Source organism: Dipteris shenzhenensis, chromosome 29 (genome assembly GCF_047967505.1).
Source record: "Dipteris shenzhenensis isolate YYH24624 ecotype China chromosome 29, Dip_SZ_1.0, whole genome shotgun sequence".
In the NCBI taxonomy this organism is placed as follows: Eukaryota; Viridiplantae; Streptophyta; class Polypodiopsida; order Gleicheniales; family Dipteridaceae; genus Dipteris; species Dipteris shenzhenensis.
In genome coordinates this window covers 15,218,185-15,241,398 of record NC_141624.1, presented here as the reverse complement: position 1 = coordinate 15,241,398, position 23,214 = coordinate 15,218,185, and the positions used below count along the sequence as shown (strand labels likewise).

At 40.5% G+C, this 23,214-nt stretch overlaps 1 protein-coding gene across 1 annotated transcript; it reads left to right on the top strand.

The window, feature by feature from the left end:
- Nucleotides 1–9,854: 9,854 nt before the first annotated feature.
- Nucleotides 9,855–19,126, top strand: LOC147882476 (uncharacterized). The gene is made up of 3 exons (XM_087400319.1): nucleotides 9,855–10,281; nucleotides 10,375–10,416; nucleotides 19,060–19,126. Exons 1-3 carry the CDS (start codon nucleotides 9,855–9,857, stop codon nucleotides 19,062–19,064), a joined length of 474 nt encoding a protein of 157 aa, XP_087256445.1. The 3' UTR covers nucleotides 19,065–19,126.
- The last annotated feature ends 4,088 nt before the right edge of the window (nucleotides 19,127–23,214 follow it).

The window sequence follows — 23,214 nt, the reverse complement described above, 5'->3', positions numbered from 1 at the left end:
GAGAATTTAAGCAATTTTATAACTTCAAGGCTGTCAATTGAAAGTTCTACTTGGGTACATTGAAAAAGCCATAACCTATCATGAGGTACATTTCACAGCTTCCAAAAACTATATTATATACATATAATGTGCCTAAAGTCAATCACACAGCTGACACTTGAAAAATGTTTATGCTTGAATCATGCAATGCATGTAGGACAAATGATTTGATTAATGAAGGCTTTGCAAGGTCTTTGCATCAACATTGAATTACGAGTACGAAACAATAGAATTTTGTTGAATGACACAATCATGTGAAATTATTAAAACCACAAAGGAACACTTGAAGACTTTGGATGTCGTCCTTCATCTGTGAAAGTTACTTGTGTTGATCACATAGTGCACATGAAAAAATGATGTGACAAGTGTCAATGGAAAATGAGAAGCATCTTTCAAGATTACTAAGGCATGTACCGAGAAATTGCATGAAAAATAAGCATAGTTTTTTGTAACTTGTTCTTTAACTTTTCACTTCAATTCTAATTCTCATTTTCCCCTCATGCTAAGTGGTGAGCATATTGCTACTTGCTTGACTAGTTACAAGAAAGCCATAATAAAATGAAAACTAAAACGATGCACCACCAAACAATGTGTTGTTTTCATCTTTCTTTTATGGCTAACACATATAACAATCACCTTTCATAGTATGTTAAAAAGGGACATTTGTGCCATCCAAAAGTCATCTAGTCATTATTGGGAATCATTCCCATCTATAATAAATTTGTGTCTCCTTAAAGCATAGATTATAATCCAAATAAGGAGGCAAAATGCATATGTAGTTCTAGCTATAATTTGTGCATTCCATACTAAGTAAGTTTGTCCAAATATGCGCTTGTTGGGATTCAGACATCGTTGAAATTGTAAGGGCAAGTCATATTCTCTCATCACATAAAACAAATTTGTAGATTGTGGGGTCTAGTGGCACATGCCTATATTGAAGTCTCTGACAATGATGAGTATAGATTTTTGATGGATTTTGTTTGCAAATATTGTTTGAAGATGTGAGATGAACATGTTGTGCTTGTGTGAGGGTGGGCAGTAGATGTTAAGGATTATGTATGTTCATGTATCTCTACAAATCTGACTTCAATTCCTCACAGATTATTTGTTGTGGATTCATCTATGGCGATGGATTCTCCAAGCAACATGTAGCTCCCAATGCTTGCAAAGTTTCTATTGTTGTGAAAATGGAGTCGACGTTTTTGTCTCTTAGAGGCATATTGTATCTGAGAGCATTGATTTTTTTGTTTTGCCTATAAAATCTTTGTATTTGAAGATTGATCTTGTATTCAAACATTGAATTTGTAGTTTGTGTTGTTTCATGTTTGTTTGTGTACTCTCACCTATTGTTTGCTGTCTACAAGCCGTTTGTAATATTTCCATTTCAAATTTAATATATTTGTCAATAATGAATTTTTTCAATTCAATGAGGTATAGGATTTCTATTTTTCTTGACATGAGAGAGTGTTGTGTATGCTAGCACATGCCCACAAACTCCTTTTGGTGAGAATGCTACTTTTTCCATAGTTACAACTCCTTGTGCTCTATGTATTATATGTCCCACAACTAGTTGTATTGGGGATTGTTGGCGTGTTAGAATGCTTGTTTTGGATGGCCACATTTGAAATTCCTTTGTTGTTCCTTGACGGATTGGTGTCCAACTCGTGCGGATATTTTCTTTATATGCATTAATGGACTCTCTTTTATGAAATTCAATATTCTGTTTCTCAAATAATATCCAAACAATATCTTCATTATTGTAATATGCAATGCTTTTAAAATTGGTGTCCAACTCATGTGGATATTTTCTATATATGCATTAATGGACTCTCTTTTATGAAGGTCAATATTTTGTTTCTCAAATAATATCCAAACAATATCTTCATTATTGTAATATGCCATGCTTTTAAAAATCATGTCTACTCCCTTTACTAGACCATCTTGTTGGTTTATGTTGGAGATTCCTTCACAAGGGGTAGAATTTGCGCTAGGGGTCTTCAGGTGGTCGGCTGGGTAGTCGTTCAATTTACTCATGTGGTCATGAGGTGGTTGCTAGGAGCTGATTGGACCGTGCAAGCATTTGGAAATTGGAGGCCAACCTATGTATGGTGAATGCATGTTTGTTCAGTGGTTGGCGCGAGGTTAACGTAAGTCTAAAGCGACAATCGACTTCTCTCAAACTGATCAGTATATGAATCATGGAGGCAATTGGATATGTTTTTTGGTCGAGGCCATGAACTAGAATGATGTGTGCCATAGTCAATAGAAGATTCAAGCAGCTACATAGCATCATTAGTGGTCTTTTTATGTTTTAAACTACCAACAAACTCAGTAGAGGTGAGGCATGGTTACAGTGGAACCCAGGCGAGTGGTTCTGGCCGTCCAAAGTAGGCGACATAGAGAGAGTGGAGGAGGTGCCCTTCTTCTCTTATACTACATGCATAAGATGTCGCATGCAATTGGAGGCGATACCCTGGACTCCGTCAAGAGAGACGCATTGGGTAGCATAGCAGGTACCTCGAGAGGTGAGATCCAAGTTCTGCACACGCCTCTGGTCTAGTCTCCAACCGCGGAAGATCTCCTACTTTTTCTGAAGCACATCATTCATCTTGAATTGATATACGTGCTTTTTCCAATCAATGGCTGGATTCTTCCTAGAATGCCACGCCATACCCAGGGCTATATCTGCATGAGCAAGCTTGGTCATTTCAAAATCAAGCTTCTCAGCATAGTCCTGAATCCGAAGCTCCAACTGGGTAACCCTTTGGTCCCATACTTCAGTTGAACTTCCATCTGCCATCCTGACTGTATACGCATAGTCAGATGGACTTATTTTTAATTTCAGCCTCTTCATGAGCTTGGAGTTAATCACATTGTGAGTTGACGCCGAGTCAAACAACACAATGAAATCATGACTGGCCACTTGCCCTTTCATTTTAATTAACTCCGTATCATTGAAGGCTGTATACCCCGTTGCTACGGGCTTAGATAGGATGTTATCAGGTGCACTCGTCACTAACTTAGCAACAGATACACATAACAAACAAGGTACTAACCTCTGAGAAGGTCCCGCCAGTTTAATTGGGCACTCATGTGTTGCGCATGTAAGAATGCATTTCCCATTTTGCACATTCTTTCTTGAGTGCTTGAGTTCTCTTGCATGCATGTGTTCATTGTTTTCTGCAAGCTCTTTGTTATTGTGTTGTCCAAATTTTTTATGTGTGAGGTACAATAGGATGCTGCCATGTAATGATCCATTACAAATTACAAAAAATTTGGACTCAAAAAAGGGCCCTTTGGAGAACTACTAAAATATTAGAGGCTTGGATAAGGGAATATGGTATCCATGAAGGAGATTATGCCATGTGGACTTCTGTCTAACAGAGGCTGCCCAAATCTAGGAGAAATTATAATTTTTTTTCAAAATACCCCAAAAAACGTCATTGGTGGTTCACAATAAAAAATTATCTTTGGCAAGCCTGCCCTGACCATGTTAGGCCTCCTTGTTTTCCTCCCATGGCAAACTATCCCCTAGCTATGCTCACGTTTCAACCATTTGGCCCAAACTTTGACTTCCTAACTAGCTCTCTCCCTATTCTCTCTCTTCCAAAATGTTTCAAACATTCATTCTCGCCACTTTCTAGCTGCTGGTTTAAAAATATCTTCTTTCCACTTTTGTTTAGTCATTCTCTCTCCTCTTTGCTCACGTTTTTCTTCCACATTCGAAAATCTCTCAGAGAAACTTCTGTCCAAGCTTTGTTAATCCCTCTTCTCTTCCATTCATTCTCTACTTATTTCATTCTCTCTTAGAAACCAAAGTTGCAACCTAAATCTACTTGGAAGGAGTGAGAAAAATGGGAGTTCTCTCATTTTCAGTTATTTCCTCACCTTTTTGGAGTATAGAGAGTCACCTCCTTAAGTTGTGACCTAAATCTGCTTGGAAGGGGTGAGAAAAATGGGTGTTCTATCATTTTTGGCTCTTTCTCTACCTTTTTGGAGTATATCGAGTCAACTCCAGAAGAAGGAACACATACTTTCTAGGTAATGAGGTAATTTCGCCTTGAATTTTTTATTTGTATTAAGTAGATACATTTTTGTATCACACTTTGTCTATATGTTTGTTACAAGAGATAGGGAAGAGGGAGAGATTGAGGTAGATGATATTTAAAACTCTAAGACAATTTTAGACATTTTTTTCTTCACTGGTATAGGAGGGATGACAAAATATGAAGAGGGGAGAGGAGAAGAGTGGAGATGAGGAGAGAGGGCACAGCTAGAGAGCACACCACAAATGACTAATTGTACACTAGATTTAGTTGAAAAAATAGAATATATACAAACCCTTTCAGGGTTAGGGTTAGGGGATCTAACCCTTTCCTTTATAGCACTCTATAAGGTTAGTGCTATGCACATATGATCACGTGATGGTGCTATGCACACATGATCACATGATGTTGAGCGTGAACTCTCAACACCTTCCCTCAAGATCAACATCATGAAGTAGGCCTTCCCTCAAGATGATGATTCTAGGGACTCGAAGAAGGATTGAGCATTACATTCCATCACACCCCTTTAATGGGAATGTCCTTCCTCTGCGTCAAACCAAGAGCTAGCCGGTGTTTCTTGAATAGCTCTTTACCGAGTGGTTTGGTAAAGATGTCTGAAACATTTTCTTTGCTATCACAATGTTGTAGTGTGATGTCACCAAGTAACACTCTTTCTCTGATGAAGTGCTCTTTGACATCAATGTGCTTTGTCCTGGAGTGATATACTGGATTTTTGGCCAATGCTTGAGCTGATTGATTATCACAGTATATTGTTGTTGGCTTTGACTCATCAAAGTAATCTGTTTGTGACAATAGTCTTCTGAGCCATATAGCCTCACATGCACCTGTAGTGAGTGCTCTATATTCTGCTTCAGTCGAAGGCAAAGAAATAGTTGGCTGTTTGTTTGACAACCATGATATAGCACCTTGATCAAGGAAAAATGCATATCCCTATGTCGATCTCCTGGTCTCATGATCTCCGGCACAGTCACTGTCACAGTATCCATGCAACCATGGATGACTTCCTCTGTATTCTATCCCAAACTGTCTTGTACCTCTTATGTATCTCAAGACTCTTTTGGCTACATTCCAGTGAGACTATTTTGGATTTGCCATAAACTGTGCTAGTGAACTTACTGCATAACAAATATCTGGCCATGTGATTGTCAGATATATAAGAGATCCAATGAGCTGCCTGTAGTATCTGTCATTGACTGTAGGCTTTTCTGAATCTTTAGTAAGTTTCAATCTCAGTTCCATGGGAGTGGCTGCAATCTTGCAATCTGCCATATAAAACTTCTTCAGGAGACTGCCAACATACTTGAGCTGGCTCATGAATGTGCTATCTGAATTTCTCCAGAACGCAATTCCAAGACAATAGTGCATAAGTCCAAGATCTTTCATGTCGAACTCTGCAGATAAGTCTTGTTTCAGTTTTCTGATGAAGCTATCCTTGCTTCCTGTCACAATCTGATCATCTACGTACAAAAGTGCAATGGTAATGTCTTCCCCTTGAACTTTTTAGTAGAGAGTATGATCTGCATTGGACTTCATGTCCCGGGGGATTCAAAAGGGGAACCTTACGATATCACGTGAGTGTACACTAGGGGGGTTTTTTGCAGATGATGCATAAGCTTATACATTAGGGGTGGGGGCCCTTTTATGTTTTGGCTAATCTTAAATTTAAGTTAGGGGGGTGGGAGAGGGGGCGGGAACTAATCTTTACCCTAGATGTAGACCCGATGTAGAAATGACACACAAATACTCATTTGATAAGTCAGTCACTGGGTGTTCATGAACTAAGCTCAAAACTAACACTAGTTCTCCTTCATTGATGGTGATTCTTATTGTTAATTATGGTAATCAAAGAACCAATTGTGGCTAATTAAAGGGGCTAATGTTTAGACAAAATAAGAGAAAAGGCTATGGAAAAAGGTGTAAGAAATGTTCTATAGTAATGCATTCCTACAAGCAAATTAAGCATAACATGGCCACATGAACACCACCACACCCACACCTATACCCTCTTACTCTTTCACTCTTTGATTTTGACTGCAAGCTGGTTCTCCTAAGTTGTCCTTATTCTCTTTTGGCATTTGTAAATATTCACTCTATCTTTCTAGTACACTTTGCTTTGCACACTTTGCAAAATTGCCCAATCACCCAAAGACAAAGAGACTATCTATCAGAGGATTAAATAAAAAATGGAGTAATGGAAGGCTACATGGAGTCCCAATGTTGTAGATCCAAGAATATTGGTTTTAAGGGTGGTTCAAATCAAGGAACTTGAGATCCAACCTTGTAAGTCATGATATAAACAGTCTTTCATAATATAAAACAAATATATCATTAAATCATTCTCTCTTTAATATAGGTTTACGATTTTATTCTAGTGTCTATAGTAGTGTAATATACATGTGTCTTTTCAATATTGCGACTGTGTGACCGCTATTTGAATAGTGAATTTCTTAATAGAACCCTTCATTCAGAATTTGTGATAGGAAGGAAGTCATGTGACTGCTATGTGTAAGTCTTGGGACAATCTATGAGAGACGATGACCCTAGAACTATCAAAGCAAAGATGTGCATTGAAGGACACCATTACAAATGCCTTAATACACTATGGATCAGTGGCGGTGAACCTAATAACTAAGGAAACCATGATAGATTTGGGCTTGGAAAAGATGTTATAAAGTAATTAGGTTAGTTGGCTTGTCAACAAAAGTAGAAATTAATTGCCCTCCCAAGTATGTGTACACATGTGGCCTATCCCATGAGTGAGGGCTTTTCACACGGTTGACCATACTCTATGTTTTCTTAACCATGGTGAAATGCAAAAATGGAGGGGGGAAATGGGGAAGCACGGAAAAATGGGTTTCCTATCCTGCACATGACTTTTGCCCTATCTTATGCCAGCCCTGGCAGGTAGCCCAGCTTTTGCCCTCCAAGCCTCGTCTCCCTACACCCTTGCTCGTCGTTTCTCCTCTGTTTGCTACTGAATCGGTTGAAAGTTGTGCATCATGGCTTGATAGAAGCGTATCGTGGCTTGATAGAGAGGTCCGTCAGTGGGCAAAGTTTAAGAGCAAGCTTGGAGGCTGCCAGAGCTTTGAGCTCCTGGATGCGTCCACCGTTCAAGAACTCGATGATCAGCTTCCTGGGAATTGCTACGAGCTCGATCGAACATGTATCGTGAGTACGTGCCACTTTCATTGTGTAGCAGGGGAGCACGCCTTGGAGGCTCTTGTTGACATAGATGGAGTCACATATTGTTTGAAGCAACAAAGGAGAGCTTGCTGTAGTAGCCACCTAGAATGGAGGAGTGGCTTGGCTTGATGAGCTACCTAGAGCTCTGTTGGAGTCAATGGAGAGGAAGTTTGGCGCTGGAGAGGCGATGGCCTTAGAGCTGCTGCCGGCTGCCGGACTGTGTTGGAGATGGAGGAGTCTCAGAAGAGCCGCATAGGTGCTTAGACCTTAGCAGAAGGCCTTAGGATATGATAGGTGCCTCGGATATGTAAAGTCGGGTGGCTGTAGGTCGTAGAAGTTTTGGAGCCGAGTCAAAGGCCGTGTGCATGGAGTTTCATTTGCTGAAGGTTTTGGTGTCGGGCTCACACCTCTAAGTTGAGGTCCCCTAGATGTATCCGACTGATAGAAGCATTTGTTGGAGAGGTCCGTCGGTGGGCAAGTTTGAGAGCAAGCTTGGAGGCTGCCGTAGCTTTGAGCTCTTGGATGCGTCTACCGTTCAAGAACTCGATGATCAGCTTCCTGGGGATTGCTACGAGCTTGATCAAACATGTATCATGAGTCCATGCCGCTTTCATTGTGTAGCAGGGGAGCATGCCTTGGAGGCTCTTATTGACATAGATGGAGTCGCATATTGTTTGAAGCAACAAAGGAGAGCTTGCTGTAGTAGCCACCTAGAATGGAGGAGTGGCTTGGCTTGATGAGCCGCCTAGAGCTCTGTTGGAGTCAATGGAGAGGAATTTGGGTGGCTGCAGGTTGGGTGGCTACAAGTCATAGAAGTCGGGTGCCTCGGATATGCAAAGTCGGGGGGCTGCAGGTCATAGAAGTCGGGTGCCTTGGATATGCAAAGTCGGGTGGCTGCAGGTCGTAGAAGTTTTGGAGCCGAGTCAAAGGCCGTGTGCATGGAGTTTCATTTGCTGAAGGTTTTGGTCGAGCTCACACCTCTAAGTTGAGGTCCCCGTAGATGTATCCGACTGATGTCTATCTCTCTCTACTTTACTCCCCTCCAAGAGAGCCATGCCATGTTTTCGGGTCCAATACAGTCCAAGAGAGCCATGCCATGTTGCCCATGAGTCTGATAGAGTAGGGGACTTGCCAGAGAGCTGGAAAATCCTTTCAAAAGCATGTTAGAAGACCTTCAAATGGCCACAGCTAGCTCTATATACCACCTTGGGCATTCCCATTCTCTACACAATTAACTGACAATGACTCCATACTCTTTTGTAATCTTTTTAGTTCAAACCAGCCAGCTTTCAGCTAGGACTTGGTGCTATTAGTGTGCTCTCAGCCTGCTTGGCCTTATGTGTGGTTGACAAGGTGGGCTTGAGAATCGTACTTCTTGTCTGCACGCTTCCATAATCACATTTGTAGCTGTATATCACCATACATGTCAACAGTTTTATGTCCATTTCATGCTTCATTTTGAACATGTTAATGATGATTTTGCTGTAATTTGTTCCTCATTTCCTTTACTTTACAATAGGTTTTGTTGCTACCGCAAATAATGCATTGAGAAGGACTATGTTTCTACTTCAACTCACATGTTTTTGGTTGGAATTTGTTTACAGGTGTTGTAATTTGTTACTAGTTGCTAGAATAGCTGTAAGCTTCAAAAGGAGATTGTTGGCTTGAAGCAGCTCTGATTCTTCCATACTTTGCTCCAGGTTTTATGTCCATTTCATCCTTCATTTTGAACATGTTAATGATGATTTTGCTGTAATTTTTTCCTCATTTTCTTTACTTTACAACAGGTTTTGTTGTCCATTTGAGATTATCTTGTTGGGCACCTTTTTTGTTATCTAGCCCTTTTATTTGAGATTATCTTGTTGGGCACCTTTTTTGTTATCTAGCCCTTTTTTGTTATCTTGTTGAGATTATCTTGTTGGGCATGATATTGTGATTGTGTTAGATGAGGGTGTGGCTGAAAATCATGTGTTGGGATATGTTCATCTTAAAACCGGTGGTACTTACAAGGACTTGAGAGAAGAGATCATCCTTGATAATCTCATCATAGATGAGTTTATATTTTTGGGAGGATCTAGGAAAATTCCAATAGGGGCCAAGCAAGAGGAGAGATGGATAGTTGATGCTGCAGAAGTAACCATCCAATTGAAAATGGAATATGATACACAAGGCAAACGCCAAAAAGTGGACTCAGTTGGAGATAGCAATAAAATGCAGCCAAAGTGTACAGTGTCTCCAGATTTATATATGCATGATCTTGCTCAAGGGTGTGAGAGGTACAATATGGTGGATGATTCGACTACGTGTGGTAGTGTTTCTAAGAATCGATTGAAGAGTCACCTTGCAACACCATTTGAGATCAAAAATTGGCAGAGGGAGATTAAGATAGCCAAAGAGAAGTTAAGAGCAAAAGGCCGACATGATAGATTTGAGCTCATGTCAAAGGACAAGGATGGTAAAGCATTGTTTCAGATTTGGTGTGAGGAGTGTGATTGCTCTTATGGTCAAGGGGGTCTTGACACTTTGTATAATTACACACACTCACACATCAACTCAGCAACCCATATGAGGATTATTGGGTTATGTGAGCAAGAGAGCCATAGAAAAGACAACCTTGGTTCATTGGATGACATTATGGAATTAGGAAAAGAAAAAGTAAATGAAACAATGTTGGAGGTTTCAACCTTTGCAAGTGAGAGTAATGTAGTGTTTCAACTAGTAACAGAGACTATTGGAGATTATAGCACTCTATCAAAAGTCTATATAAGTTGCATGCTAGATAACAAGTGGATACCACTATTTCCAAAGACAGGATCTCTACGACAATGCATGATTGAGCATATGAAATCCAAGCTACATATCACAAAGGCTAGTGGCATTGATTCTAGTAATCAAGTGAAGAGGGCTGGTGGTCGCCCATCCAAGGTGACAATTATATATAAGAAGCAAAGAGATGTAAGTGGTTTTTTCAAGAAATGTTCTGCTAAAGGTAAAACTCACATGTTCTAGTTGTGTTTTCCATCAGTTTTGTATTTTCCAAGTGAACATTTTTTCTTATGCTCTATTGTAATGTTTTCTTATAGATATGACACCTTGCAAACTGCCAATGCATCACGAAAGCCATCAGGTATTTCTTATATGCTTCTATTTTCAATCATTATTTCTGATTTTTTATAGAGATGTTAGGTGTAGCTAGTCATATGGCTTTTGGCTCTATCTCCATTAGGCAAATTTTCAAGCTTCTATTTTCAATCACTATTTCTATTGTTTTATAGAGATGTTAGGTGTAGCTAGTCATATGGCTTTTGGCTCTCTCTCCATCAAGTCTATTGGGAACTTAACAGATTCCTCCTTTGCACACAGAGAGTAGCTTGCTTGCAACCTTGTGTTGGGGTTTTTGGCAAGGGTCATATAACTATGATGGGAATGTGGTTGACTTGAAGCCCTTTTTGGATGATAGTAAGGGAGGTGGCAAATGGCACAGTGAGCCAGCAACTAAGGCAACAATTATGATGGGGACAATAGAGTTCATTGAAATTAATGGCACTTTCCGTCATAAGGATTGCAAGCGGATATGTTTGGAGGGAACATACTTTGATAATTTGCAATGTTGTGCATGTGCTACTATTCCTAAAGAACGAGACTTTCGCATGCAAGTGTATCGACAAATTCGATCTTCAGACACTCGTGGATCAAGAGACACAGGAGGTGGTAGATGGTTAGATTATTTGACTCATTTAGAGTTATTGAGAGTAGCAAAAACAAAGTCCACAATGGTTCGGGTATTGAAGAAGGAGATAGCATTCACAAGAACCGAAGTTGTTGCATTGAGCGTGAAGGTTAGAAGTCTTCGGGAGAGCACTATGGAAGCCATGGTGAGGAAAGATGTTAGAAAATTTTGTCAAGATATAATCAATGCTCATGAGCTAGGTCTGTTTGAGGGAAAGAAGGCATTGTGGAACTTCTTTGTTGACATTTCACAAAACATTTCAAGAGTAGGTCAAGGGAAGAGATATTCCAATACAACAAAGGAATTATTTGAGACTGTCAAGATATGGGGAGGGACAAGGTTGCATAATTTCTTATCACTTAACCTTGGAGGTCCACACATGTCCACCACAATGAGATCCACAAGAAAAGCACTTTTCTTTCGAACTGGTTTACAAGAGGATATATTTCAACATGCAAGAGAAGTTTATGCTTGTCACATGATGAAGAAAGGTATACCCTTGGGTAGTGTGCCAGTTCTTCTAGCTGAGGATAAAACAGTTGTGAAAAGAATGGTGAGATGGGTGGCACGTGATGATAATTTGGTTGGCTTTTGTGGTAAAAAGCTGGAACACACTTGCATTACAAACTTTGTCGTGCAAGTTGGTGATGGTCAAGATGGATATCTTAGAGTTGTGGATGCTTTTCAACATAATGTGATTGCTCATTATGCAAGGGTATTGATAGTGAATCCTCTTCTTGAATGCTTGCCAAAGCTAGTTCTATTGGTGCAATTGACATGTAATAGGTTTGATTCCATGTTTGTCAGAGAACAGTGGGAGAGCATTCAGTTTTCTTGGAACATTTTTCTAAGGGACGTGGTAGGTCCATTGATAGGACATGCTTTAGAAGGGGATAGTAGGCACAAAAAGTTGATGTTGCAAGATTACTCTTCTTGTCAAGGTCCCAGGTTGTGCATTCCTTGGAAGGGTTGGCCCTTTATAGCACACATCACATTTGATGGGAGTATCAGTGGTTTGCATGATCAAGACTATATCCATAATGGAAAGAAACTTATCAATCCTTTGGATAGTGCATCTAGGAGGTTGGTACTTGGTAGAGAGCTTGTGACTTTGAATCATGTAGCAATTGTATATCAATTATTCAAGGTTGATGAACATGGCTTGCAAGAAGGGGATATTGAGAGGAAGGATAGACAAAATTGGAGAGCTACACAAAGGATTGCTGCAAAGAAAGTACAAAAGTGTTTGAAGTTATTACAAGAAGGCTATGGTGCTCACCAAGAGCGGGACATTGGGCACACGTATGTACTTATCAATAGTAGCATCTTACATTGATATTTTCTTATCACCTACCTTAGACTTGTATGGTCGTGCGAAAGCTGCAGGAAAGGTGTCTTTCTTTTTCAGGTATGTAGAAGTTGTGGGGGTTAAAGGTCACTGTGCCTTTACCCCGGTTATGTACAATACTCAAACACATATATAAATGAATGAAAAAGAAGATTAGGGTGGTTATGCACCCACCAAACTTGTGTGGCTCTCTGTCTCTCTCTCTTCTTCTTCCGTTCTTGCTTCCGTTGAGAGCACTCTCAACTGGTATCAGAGCCCGGGTGATCTAGCTAAGCGTGCGTGAATGCTTAGAAGCTCAGCAGCTCTGTGGTAAGAAGGAGAAGCTCTCTGGGAAGCTTTGTGGGTGACTTTACTTGCATCCGAGTGTCCAAAGACCTTGGAGGAACCTTTGGAAAAGTTACTTTGGCTTTGCAAAGTGGTTTTGAGAGCCTGTTAAGAGTTTTCAAAGAAAAAGTCGTTTTTTGAGCTTTTCCTTGTTCCGTTCGATGACAGAGACTCCGTATTGACTTGTAGAGGCAACTATTGCTTGCTTTTAGAGTCCACTTCACTTCAGGAGCTTGGAAACACCTTCATTCTTAAATCTGGGATCATTTCATTGGATTTCTGACTCACTGTGTCAGTTCCTGCGTTTTTTGCCCGGGTGTTGGAACTCAAGTTTAGAGCAACCATTTGCAGATCTGTCAATTCCGATGGACTCAGGAGGTTCTAAAACTTCTATGTTGCTCACATCATTCACACTCTGGTGAAGTTTACAAACAGCTCTATTTCCAAAAACGTTTTTCAGTCCGTGTGTTGGACCCAGTGATTGAGACAACGGTTTCTAAAACCGTCTGTCCCATTGCGTTCCAGACACCCAAAAACCCCTACCTGTCAGTTCTTGCACGATTCGGTGGAGGATTTTCAGAGTTATAGATCTCTGTGTATTCGATTTCGTCTCTCTGTTATGCATTTTTCATTCTAAGGTTTTGAAACCTTAGATTTATGCCACATGGCAGTGGATAAGTGTTGACTCCCATTTCTCACTCATCGGTTGGGATTTTGGACATCCGACAGAAGAGAGATATTTGCAGATTTTCTTGCTGATTCCGATTATGCAATGGCGCCCATGTTTTGAGGCATCTCAGGTTCTATTTTCAGTAGCGGTCATTACCGTGGGACTATGATTTCTTGAGCATACCTTATGCAGATCACTCTGGTTGCAATTTGAGCAGTGTGCGCTCATTTATGGTGTGCATTGGGTTGCAGTGGATGATTTATAGGCCATTTGGATGCATTGCGATCCATATTGGATGCGCTGATAGGCCCAAATTGCCTTATGGGATGCTATTTTTTATGGACGTTTTGCACATGGATGCTATTTTATGCAGAGGGACAGCTTTGACACATTGTAGGTGATGCACTGATAGTGCTATGCTCTCTTGGATGAGATATTATTGATGCATATGCCAGTGGACAGTGTTTATGCTTGAGTCATTTGGCACTTATTGGCATTTTCTTTTGGGCCAGATTTGCTCATATGGATGCATAGTATATGCACATGAGCCAGATGCATCTTTTGATGCTTTGAGCTTTGAATTTTGGTGATATTTCACTCTATTGTGGCATACACATTTGGGTGCACTTGGTATTTGGTGTGATTCTCTCTTGAGGCACTAGCATTTGGGATTTTGCTTTATTTGCATTATGGCATCCTCTTCCATGTCTGAAAAGGAGTTTTTCAACATTAAAAAGTTTGATGGGACAAACTTTTGTTTGTGGAAAGAACAAATAAGGGATGTGCTTATTCAAAAGAAGCAGATTAAACCCTTGGTAGGGATTGAAGCTAAGCCTGCAAATATGTCTGAGGATGATTGGAATGAGTTGGATGCATTAGCAAAGTCTACTATTAGACTTCATCTTGCAGAGTCAGTTTATTTCACAGTAGTAAATGAGTAGACTATGAAAGATTTGTGGAAGAAACTGTGCGCCACTTATGAGGAGGAAACTGCCTCTAATAAAGTTTACCTCATGAAGAGGTTGTTTGAGCTGCAGATGAAGGAAGGGGTATCCATTTCTTCTCACTTGAATGAATTCAATACTATTTTCAGCCAGCTTCAGGCTCAGAAGATGAATTTTGATGTGGAGACTAAGGCAATATTTCGCTTATGTTCATTGCCATCCTCATGGGATACCTTCCGTACAGCTGTCAGTAACTATGCACCTGGTGGAGTACTGAAATTTGATGATGTTGTGGGTAGCTTGTTGGCCGAGGAGATTAGACGGAAGTCTATGGATGGCAACAAGCAGGATGCAGCCTTAAATATGCAAAGGGGTAGATCACAGTTCAGGGGGAAGTCCCAAGAAAGAGGGAAGTCTCGTAGCAAAACCAGGGCACGAAACATTGAGTGTTACCACTGTGGCAAGAAGGGCCATATGAAAAAGGATTGCTACAAGCTGAAAAGAGAGCAAAAGGATAAGAAAAAGAATGCAAATTGGGGTGCAAATCAAAAGGAAGAGAGTCCAAGGGAGGACAAAGGAAAAGTGAAGATCGAGAAGATCAATGCAGTCACACATGATAGTGACAATGATGTTCTCTTCATGTCTAGTTTATTTGCAAAGTTGCTTACCACTTCAAATGATGCATATTCCCAAGATTGGATTTTGGATTCTAATGCTTCATTCCATGTTACTCCCCATAGGGAATGGTTCTCCACTCATGACAGTGGAAAGATAGGTTGTGTGCATCTTGGAAATGACTATGCGTGTGACATAGTGGGAGCAGGTGACATAAAGTTTTCTTCTGCAAATGGGTCTGAATTTGTTTTGAAACATGTGAGACATGTGCCTAAGCTGACCAAGAGTCTTATTTCAATGGGTCAGCTAGATGATGCTAGTTTTCACACCACTTTTGGCTTTCAGAGTTGGAAAATTCAGAAGGGCTCTATGCTTTTAGCCAGGGGCGCCAAGTGTGGGACTTTGTATCCCTTACATGTATCAGGGGTATTTGATCATGTTGTTGCAATAACCGAGCAGCCAAGCACTTCTTTGTGGCATTGCAGGTTGGGGCACATGAGCCAGAATGGAATGAAACTTTTATGCCGTTTGGGTTATGTACTGCATTTGAGTTTCTCTGATTTTAAATTTTGTGAGCATTGTCTCTATGGGAAGTAGACTAAATCAGCCCATAAAAGAAGGGGAAAGAAAGAGTTTGAAAAGCTTGATTTGGTGCATTCAGATGTATGCAGTCCCATGCCTACACGGTCATTAGGCGGGGCTGAATACTATGTGACATTCATTGATGATGCAACTAGGAAAGTGTGGGCTTATGCTATAGCTCGGAAGAGTGATGTGTTCCAGGTATTTCAGAAATGGCTGGCCTTGGTTGAGAATCAGTCAGGTAGAATGCTTAAATGCCTACGGACTGACAATGGTGGAGAGTATCTCTCTCATGACTTTCAGCATTTCTGTGATACACATGGGATTAAGAGGGAGCTCACATCCCCTCATACTCCAGAGCAAAATCCAGTTGCAGAAAAGATGAACCATACCATTCAAGAAAGGTTGCAATGCATGCTTTCCAATGCAAGTCTTTCTGGTGGTTTTTGGGCTGAGGCAATGAAGACTGCAGTGCATGTGATCAATAAATCACCTAGTAAGAGTTTGGATGGTGGTATTCCTAAAGAGGCATGGAGTGGCAAGAAGCCCTCTTACTCTCATTTTCGTATATTTGGGTGTGAGGCATATGCACATGTGCCAAAAGAGCTTCGAAAGAAGCTAGATCCTAAGTCTAGGAAATGCATCTTTCTGGGTTATGGTGAAAGTGGAGAGATGGGCTATCATCTCTAGGATCCAGAAGCAAAGATCATACGCAGCCATGATGTGGTCTTCAATGAGAAGAAGATGCATAAGGCACCCATGAGGGATGTGGAAATGAGGAAAATCACTTTCCAGGATGTGAATCCACCTGCATATGTTGATAGACAGCAAGCTGTCCATGCACCAAATGTGCAAGAAATGGTACCACCAAGTACTCCCACAGGTATACAATCAAGGGTAGATGATGGATCATCTATTGGTGGAAATGATGAGCCAAATGTGGCTGATATGCAAGTGGGACAGCAAGCTGAAATGCCCTTGAGAAGATCATCTAGAGTGTCTAGACTTCGAAGGAAGTTCCCACACCTTGGCCTTAGGTTCCAAAATTTTGATGGCTCCGTGCCGGCTGCACCTTGCGCATATATGTAGATGGATATCAAGACAGCTTTCTTGCATGGGGATTTGCATGAGGAAATTTACATGGTGCAGCCGGAAGGCTTTGAAGAAAAGGGCAAAGAGCATTTAGTTTGCAAGCTGAAGAAGAGTCTCTATGGTCTTAAGCAAGCACCTAGAGAATGGTATCAGAAGTTTGATGCTTTCATTCGGTCCCAAGGTTTTAGAAGGAGTGAAATTGATCATTGCCTCTACACTAAAAGGGCTAAGGATAGTAGCCTGATAATCCTGGCGCTATATGTGGATGATATGCTATTGGCTAGCAAGAATACTTATGAGCTAGATGCATTAAAGGCCAAGTTGCATGAGGCCTTTGATATGAAGGATTTGGGATTTGCAGGTCATATTCTTGGTATGCGCATCACGCGTGATCAGAGTAGGAAACTCCTTTGGCTTTCACAAAAAGAGTATGTTACAAAAGTATTGCAGCGTTTCAATATGGAGGGGGGGAAGGCAGTGAGTACTCCATTGCCTCCATATGTGAAACTGAGTCATATAGATAGTCCCAAATCAGATGAGGAGAGGGCCATGATGGCCAAGGTTCCTTATGCATCAGCGGTTGGGAGTCTTATGTATGCTATGATAGCTACTAGACCAGACATTGCATTTGCAGTGGGAGTTGTTAGCCGGTATATGGCTAATCCAGGAAAGAGGCATTGGGAGGCAGTTAAGTGCATCATGAGGTACATGAAGGGTACCAAGGAGATGTGCATCTTCTTTGGTAGAGGAGACATGCATGTACTTGGCTACACAGATTCAGACTATGTAGGGCATGTGGATAGTAGGAGATCTACTTCTGGTTATGTGTTCACCTTTGCAGGTGGTGAAGTGTCGTGGATGTCTCGTGCACAAAAGTGCGTTGCTTTGTCTACCACAGAGGCTGAGTATGTTGCAGCCACAGAGGGTTGCAAGGAGGCTATATGGCTTGATCGGCTAGTGGGAGATTTGGGGATTCATACAAGTGTACCGACATTGCATAGTGATTCCATGAGTGCTATTCAGCTAGCACGGAATCCAGTCTTTCATGCAAAGGCCAAACACATTGAGGTCAGGTACCATTTCATCAGGGAGGTACTTGAGGACAAGCGCATAGAGCTTGTCAAGGTTCATACAGATGATAACCTTTTCAACAAGGTGGGTGGAATGGTTTGGAATGAAAGATGCTATGATGGCTTTAATTTGCTGAGTAGTACAGGAGCATTTAATATAATAGCAGAGTTTCAAGCAGGTTCAATTCTTAAATTTCCAGCTGCTCATTCTAAACAAGAAAATATATGGGTTACTTTGGAAAAGGAGAATGGCACTCCTTTGGCCAACCTGGGAGACTATGCTTGTGCGAGTAGTGACAACCATATGGTATCTGCATTGAAAGAGGGATTATTAGAAGCAAAGGCCATAAGTGAGACACTTGGTATGCACGATGAAACTTTTTGGAATGACTCATGGGAGGAGGGAGATCTCTTAGAACTCTTCAACCATAATCTTGAATATGTGGATGAAGATGAATCATTGGATGATGTTCTACTTATAGATGAAGATAATCACTTTAATAGTGGTGTTCCAGGTGATCTGGATGAGGAAATTACTAGTGAAAGTGAGCTTTGTCATGTGATTGATTGTCTAATTGATGAGGAGGAGAAGGTGGCTAGTGAAATATCGCCATTTGTTGAAGTGGATGGGAAAACCATTTCTAAAAGCACACTTGTCAGCCAATTGAATGGAAATCCCACACTATCTAAAGATAGATTAACAAGGGTGAAAAGTGGAGTGTATTTTTCGTTGGAGAAGAAGGCAATGATTCATACAGGAACATGTCTTGGTATAGGATCTGATTGTGCAGTATTGTTTGAAAGCACATCAATAAATGCAAACAAAAAGACAAGAGGAAAAGGAAAAGCTAGGAATACTAGTAAGGGTGCTGTAAACGGCATGTGGTACCTTGGAAGGGTGGTAAGCATGAGGAGAAAGGTTGGAAATTGTCTAAAAGAGACAAGAGGCCCCTTTGATCTATTGGATAGGCTTTTGAATGTTCAAATTCATTTGTCATGGTATCAACAAGCAAAGGGAACTAGGACCTACACATATGACCTTGTTGACAACCAATGTGTGGATTTGGAATCTATAATAGCCTTGGCCAATCTCAACTATGATCGACAAACAAAGAAATACCATCTTGATGAGAATGACTACAAACTTTTCAATGAATATGTGCAGGGCAAAAAAGGTACATTTTCTCTTTTTTAAATTTTTGTAAAGTTTATCCATTTTGAAGTCGTCCCTTCCCTTCCCTCCTTCCTAGTCCATTTGCAGCCCTACTGCTCTAATCTCTGATGTGGATGAAGGTAACATATGTTTTTGTTAATGTGCTTTCAATCCTTCTTATCACATAGGGATCCTAGGTTTGCAGCATGTAACTTGACAGGGAGCTTATGTTTGTTTTGCAGGATAAATTTGTTGGCAAGCTATGTGGCATGATGCAGCATTTATGAGAAGATGCCCATAGATGTGTCAATGCTAAACTTATGGATTATAGATCTGGATTGTAGAAATGGATTGTTCAGGTGTTACTCTTGTTTAATTTTTAGTTTTTCTAGTAAACATTCAAGATGCATTTTATGTTTTCTACTCTATCAAATTTTGGTTTAGATTCATGGATTGTTCAGGTGTTACTCTTGTGTAACTTCATATTTGCTACTATTAAACATCCAAGATGCTTTTCAGCTTTCTCATTCTAGTGTTTGTTTTTTAAGGGAGAAGAAACTTGTTTATGTTAGTGTGTAATCATTCTTATATGCTATATATTGGGTCTACTACAGCTTTCTAGCTTGTATGCCCCAATAACAGTGAATGTAGTTGCTGTCTACACTATTCTGAGCAGGTTTAGAGACTGTTGCCAATTATGGGAAAGGATTTGGAGCTCTGTATTTGGCAATACAACATTCAAATTAGTTCATGTTTTGCAAGTCAGGTCTGCATTGGAAGTTTAGTGAGGTTTGTGCATTGTTTAGCCAAGCATTGGCTAGTGGGTTAATGTGATTTTGTTGGTGCAATACCATTCACAGCATGTGAATCAGTGGGCAGTTTATGCATACATCTAAGATGGTTCAGAATCAAAATCTGAATCTAAATTCGGGAGACGTGTTTGAAGTTTTGGCCTTGGAGGATAAATTGGATGGAACCAAGTATTCCATGTAGAGTTTTATGGTGAATAATGTGTTAGTTGATAAGAGTATATGGGGCTATGTTAGAGGTGATGAGGCTTGTCTTGTAGATCTAGTTATTGCTTCTACTACACCTTAGTAAGGAGGTAATGCATATGATATGCAGCTAGCTTCGATAAGGCCAACTACACCTATTGCTCGCATTGAGGATTAGAGGAGATAGGATTAAGGGATGCCCAGGCTATGCCACTTATAGCCTTGTCCATTAAAAGGATCATCATACCTCGTATTATTTCAAGAGCTTTACGTATGGAAATACATTGGTGGATATGTATACTCTGTACAGTCAATACGTATGCAAAATGGTATAATGTTGCCTTGGTTAGCATGTCGATGTAGGTGATTAGCATGTAATGGAGTAATGCCAACAAATGAGTGCTCTTACCATCACTATTAGGCATGAATCAAGAACATCTATTTTGTTAGATGTAACTTTAACAAATGCTATTATCATCATTATTAGGCTTGAATCAAGAATCACCATGCTAACCATGTATGGTAACAAGTGTGCGGAGGGTGTGCGGATGACAGATGGATGTTTGACAAAATATGATAGCCGTCTGATAGTCTTGTTGTTCGACAAAATAGGATAGCCGTCTCGACGTAGGTTTAAGGAAAGGGGGGGAGCACACTAGACTTTTTCTTGTACCTTATAAGCTTAAATAGGGGTGTTTTATAATCCTACATGGATCTTAAATAGGGGGTTCTCTTGAAGTTCATGCACGCAGGTGATGTCCCCCTTTAATGAAGAGTGAATCCCCCGGGCTTCATGTATCCCAGATCAGCAAAATATTTATCGATTCTATTGTACCAACTTCTGGGGGCTTGTTTTAAGTCGTAGAGACTTTTCTTGAGATGGTTAACCTTATTCTCCTTTCCTGGTTCAACATAACCTGCTGGTGGTTGCATGTAGACTTCCTCGTCTAGATAACCATTGAGAAATGCATTCTTGACATCGAGGTGGTACATGTTCCATCTGCTGAGTGCCGCTAGTGATATCAAGGACCTTATGGAATCCATCTTTGCTACTGGAGCATAAGTCTCATCACAGTCTTGACCATATTATTGTGCAAATCCTTTTGCAACTAGTCTAGCTTTGTATCTCTGAATACTTCCATCTAGATTGTACTTCACTTTGTATACCCATTTGTTTGCTATGGCCTTCTTTCCTAGTGGAAGGTCACATAATTCCCAAGTATTATTCTTATACAAAGCATCCATTTTTTCATTCATAGCTGTTTGCCATTCTGGCTTGTCCACTGTGTCTTCGAAGTACACTGGCTCTTCTGTAGCCATGATGGTAGTCATAAGAGAATAGTTGGTGGTTTCCACCTGAATTGCTTTGCCTTTCTGAACATATGTCAGTCTGGCTGGTGGTTTGCTTTCCCTAGTAGACCGTATGAGCTACTGTGGCTCTGCTTGGGGTGTTGCTGGCAATTCTTGCTCTTCTTCATCAACCTATTCTATAGATGATTGTGAAGTCGATGCTTCCATCTCCTGTGTAGGTGAGGTTTTCCATTCTGATTCCTCATCAAAGATTACATCTCTGGAGATAATGACTTTGCGGTTGATGGGATCATACAATTTGTATGCTTTGCTTTCTTCACTGTAGCCAACCATGATGCATTTGCGTGACTTCGCATCCAATTTCCTATGATGATCATCATGTATGTGGGCATATGCTATGCAACCAAATATGCGGAGACGCCCAATGTGTGGCTTGTGTCCAGTGAATGCTTCATAAGGAGTCATACCTTGTATCGGTTCGATAGCAAGCTGATTAAGCAAGTAGTTTGTTGTAGCTATTGCTTCTGCCCAATACTGATTTGAAAGATGCTTTTCACTAAGCATTGCTCTAGCACTATCTACTAAAGTCCCATTCTTCCTTTCAGCTCTTGCATTCTGCTGAGGAGTATCTGCACATGTGAATTGTCTTCGAATGCTGTGATTTTTGCAAAAGTTCATGAATGCTGAAGACACGTATTCACCTCCTCTATCTGATCTCATGACCTTGATCTTTCTGCTTGTCTGGTTTTCTACCATGGCTTTGAATTCTTGAAATCTGGAAAACACTTTAGATTTCTCTTTCAAAAATTAGACCCAACAATATCTGATGTAGTCGTCGATGAAAGTCAAGTAGTAAAGTGAACCATTGATGCTGCGGGTCTAGGCATAACCCCATACATCTGTATGAATCAAATCAAGAATACCTCATGCACGAGAGGTACTTCTGACAAAGTTGGTTCGCTTTTGTTTGCTGAAGCAGCATGCTTCACAAAGTTTTCCAAGAAACTGTAGCTTTAGAATCCCAATTGCCATATTCTGATTCCTGAGATCTAACAAGTACTTGAAGTTGACATGACCATATCTCTTGTGCCATTTTGCAGATAGTTGCATCTGTTGCGGTTGAGCTGACATGGCATGCTTATCTGGTACTGTAGCTAGCATTCTGTATAAGCATCCTTCCTTGACACCTTTTGCTACTAGCTAACATCTTTTGGATATATCTATGATAATGCATTCATCACCATTGAAGATGACTTTGTCTTGTGTTCCGTCATTTGACTACTGACAAAAGGTTCTTGCTGAGCTTCGGAACATAGAGCACATCTTTCACTAATCCTTTTGTACCAGTGAAATTGTTCATAGGGATAACACCTATCCCTTGAACTGGATTCGGTGTATTGTCTACTATGTAGATGACATTTTTTTGACCTTCTAATGGTTTCATCTCTGTGAACCATTCTTGATGATTTGTCATATGAGAAAAAGCACCGCTGTCGATATACCAAGGATCATGTTCCACTTGGTCGACTTGATAACTGAAATCCTCTTTGGGATTGAAATCAGTGTCTGAGTACAATGTGTCAGTCTGATGCAATTCCTCGCTTGCAGAAACATATTTCCATGTGCATTTGCAAAATGACTGTGACTAGAATGTCCACCATGATGATTTCCTCTGCCTTGGGAATTCCCTCGATTACTGCTGGATTGATCGCCTTGTCGTACTGCTTCTTGTGGTAATCTCTTTCATAGTGTCCAAGCTTGTGACAATAGTTGCACTAAATGTTTGACACATTGGTGGATGCATTCGCTCGTCCTTGGAATCTTCCTCGGTTGGAATGATTTCCTCTTTGCTGATTCTGATGTTGCTGAGGATGATGCTGATCCTGATGTTGATGCTAACTTTGATTTTGTTGCTGATGATGACCACTTTTTTGATATGATCTACCTCTGCCTTTGCCTTTGCCTCTGCTTCTATCTGAAGCTATGAATGCCTGATCATTAGAATGACCTTTATGTGCTTGAATTGCTTGAGTTCTGAGTTCTTCACCAAGTAGAATTGACTGAAGTTCTTCCAGTGTTGGAATTTAATGT

Bases quoted from the DNA above. Each gene is read 5' to 3' on its own strand.
- LOC147882476 (XM_087400319.1), top strand. From the start codon at position 9,855: ATGAGGATTATTGGGTTATGTGAGCAAGAGAGCCATAGAAAAGACAAC. The intron at 10,282-10,374 runs AAACTCACATGT...TTTCTTATAGAT, and splicing joins GAAATGTTCTGCTAAAGGTA to ATGACACCTTGCAAACTGCC.